The sequence below is a fragment of the Tenrec ecaudatus genome, chromosome 6 (assembly GCF_050624435.1).
Source record: "Tenrec ecaudatus isolate mTenEca1 chromosome 6, mTenEca1.hap1, whole genome shotgun sequence".
Taxonomy (NCBI): domain Eukaryota; kingdom Metazoa; phylum Chordata; class Mammalia; order Afrosoricida; family Tenrecidae; genus Tenrec; species Tenrec ecaudatus.
Window position 1 is genome coordinate 153,501,677 of NC_134535.1, and position 1,012 is coordinate 153,502,688.

Genomic DNA, 1,012 nt, shown 5'->3' on the forward strand with positions numbered 1-1,012 from the left:
AGCCCCCAAGGCACCACAGGAGAATCCCCCCACCCGCTGCCTGGACCTGCCCCCTCCTATGCAGGAGTCCTGGTGGCAGCCCCTGTGTCCATCATCTGGTCCAGGGCCTTCCTCTTCTGCACTGCCCCTCCACGGGAGCCAGCCTGAAGTCCTCCAGGAACCAGTCTCTCCTGACCACGTGTCGCAAATAGGTGAGACAGGGCATCATCCTTGCCTCTAAGGAGCACGCTGGTTGTCCTTCCAAGACAGATCCATCTGTCCTTTTTTTTTTTTTTAACCAACAGATAAATCAATTTATTAAAGTAGTTGATTTAAGTATCTGCAATGGTGACTTCAACCTCTACTCCAGGCTCAATACTGATGGAAGTGATCTGCTTCACGATCTCAGACAGACTGTGCAAGTCAATGAGACGCTTGTGGATCCTCATCTGGAATCGATCCCAGGTCTTCGAGCCTTCCCCACAGGGAGTGTTCCTGGTCGTAATTCTCAGAGTCTTGGTGGGCATCCTAACTGGTCCCTTCACTTTCAGGTTCTTCTCCTTAGCCCCTCTGATCAAGTCAGCACGCATTTTCTCCAAGGATTTCACGTTGCTGCTGGTCAGAGTAATTCTAATTCGGTGAATGGCCACCTCTGGTTCCACAGGTGTCTTTCGGGTGTCCTTAAATGCCATGGCGGCAGGGCGCTTCCTGACCCGCGAGAGCAAACAGTGGTGAGTCAGGAATGGCGGGGGTGGGTTGGGGGTGTGGGGGGAACGGGGGAGGGGGGGGACGGAGCACAGCGGGAGGACGGCCCATCTTCCTCAAAGAGCCCCGTCTGTGCTTTTGGCAGCCCGTGGAACTTCCAGTCTTCTCGGCCAGCACTGGATTCACATGCAGCCATTCTCCGGTCTTCCATGGTCAGTGTCTACCTCGGACATGCATATGAGGTGATTGAAGATACCGTGGCTCAGTCAGGCCTCAGAGTGGCGTCCTTGAGCTGCAACGTGTTTACAGAGATGCTGTGCAGCAGACT

The 1,012-nt window shown here is 54.4% G+C and overlaps 1 protein-coding gene across 1 annotated transcript; it reads right to left on the bottom strand.

Annotated features, from left to right (window-relative positions):
* Positions 1-311: 311 nt before the first annotated feature.
* On the bottom strand, positions 312-671 carry LOC142451716 (small ribosomal subunit protein uS10-like). Its single transcript, XM_075553400.1, has one exon. It carries the CDS (start codon positions 669-671, stop codon positions 312-314), a length of 360 nt encoding a protein of 119 aa, XP_075409515.1.
* Positions 672-1,012: the final 341 nt, after the last annotated feature.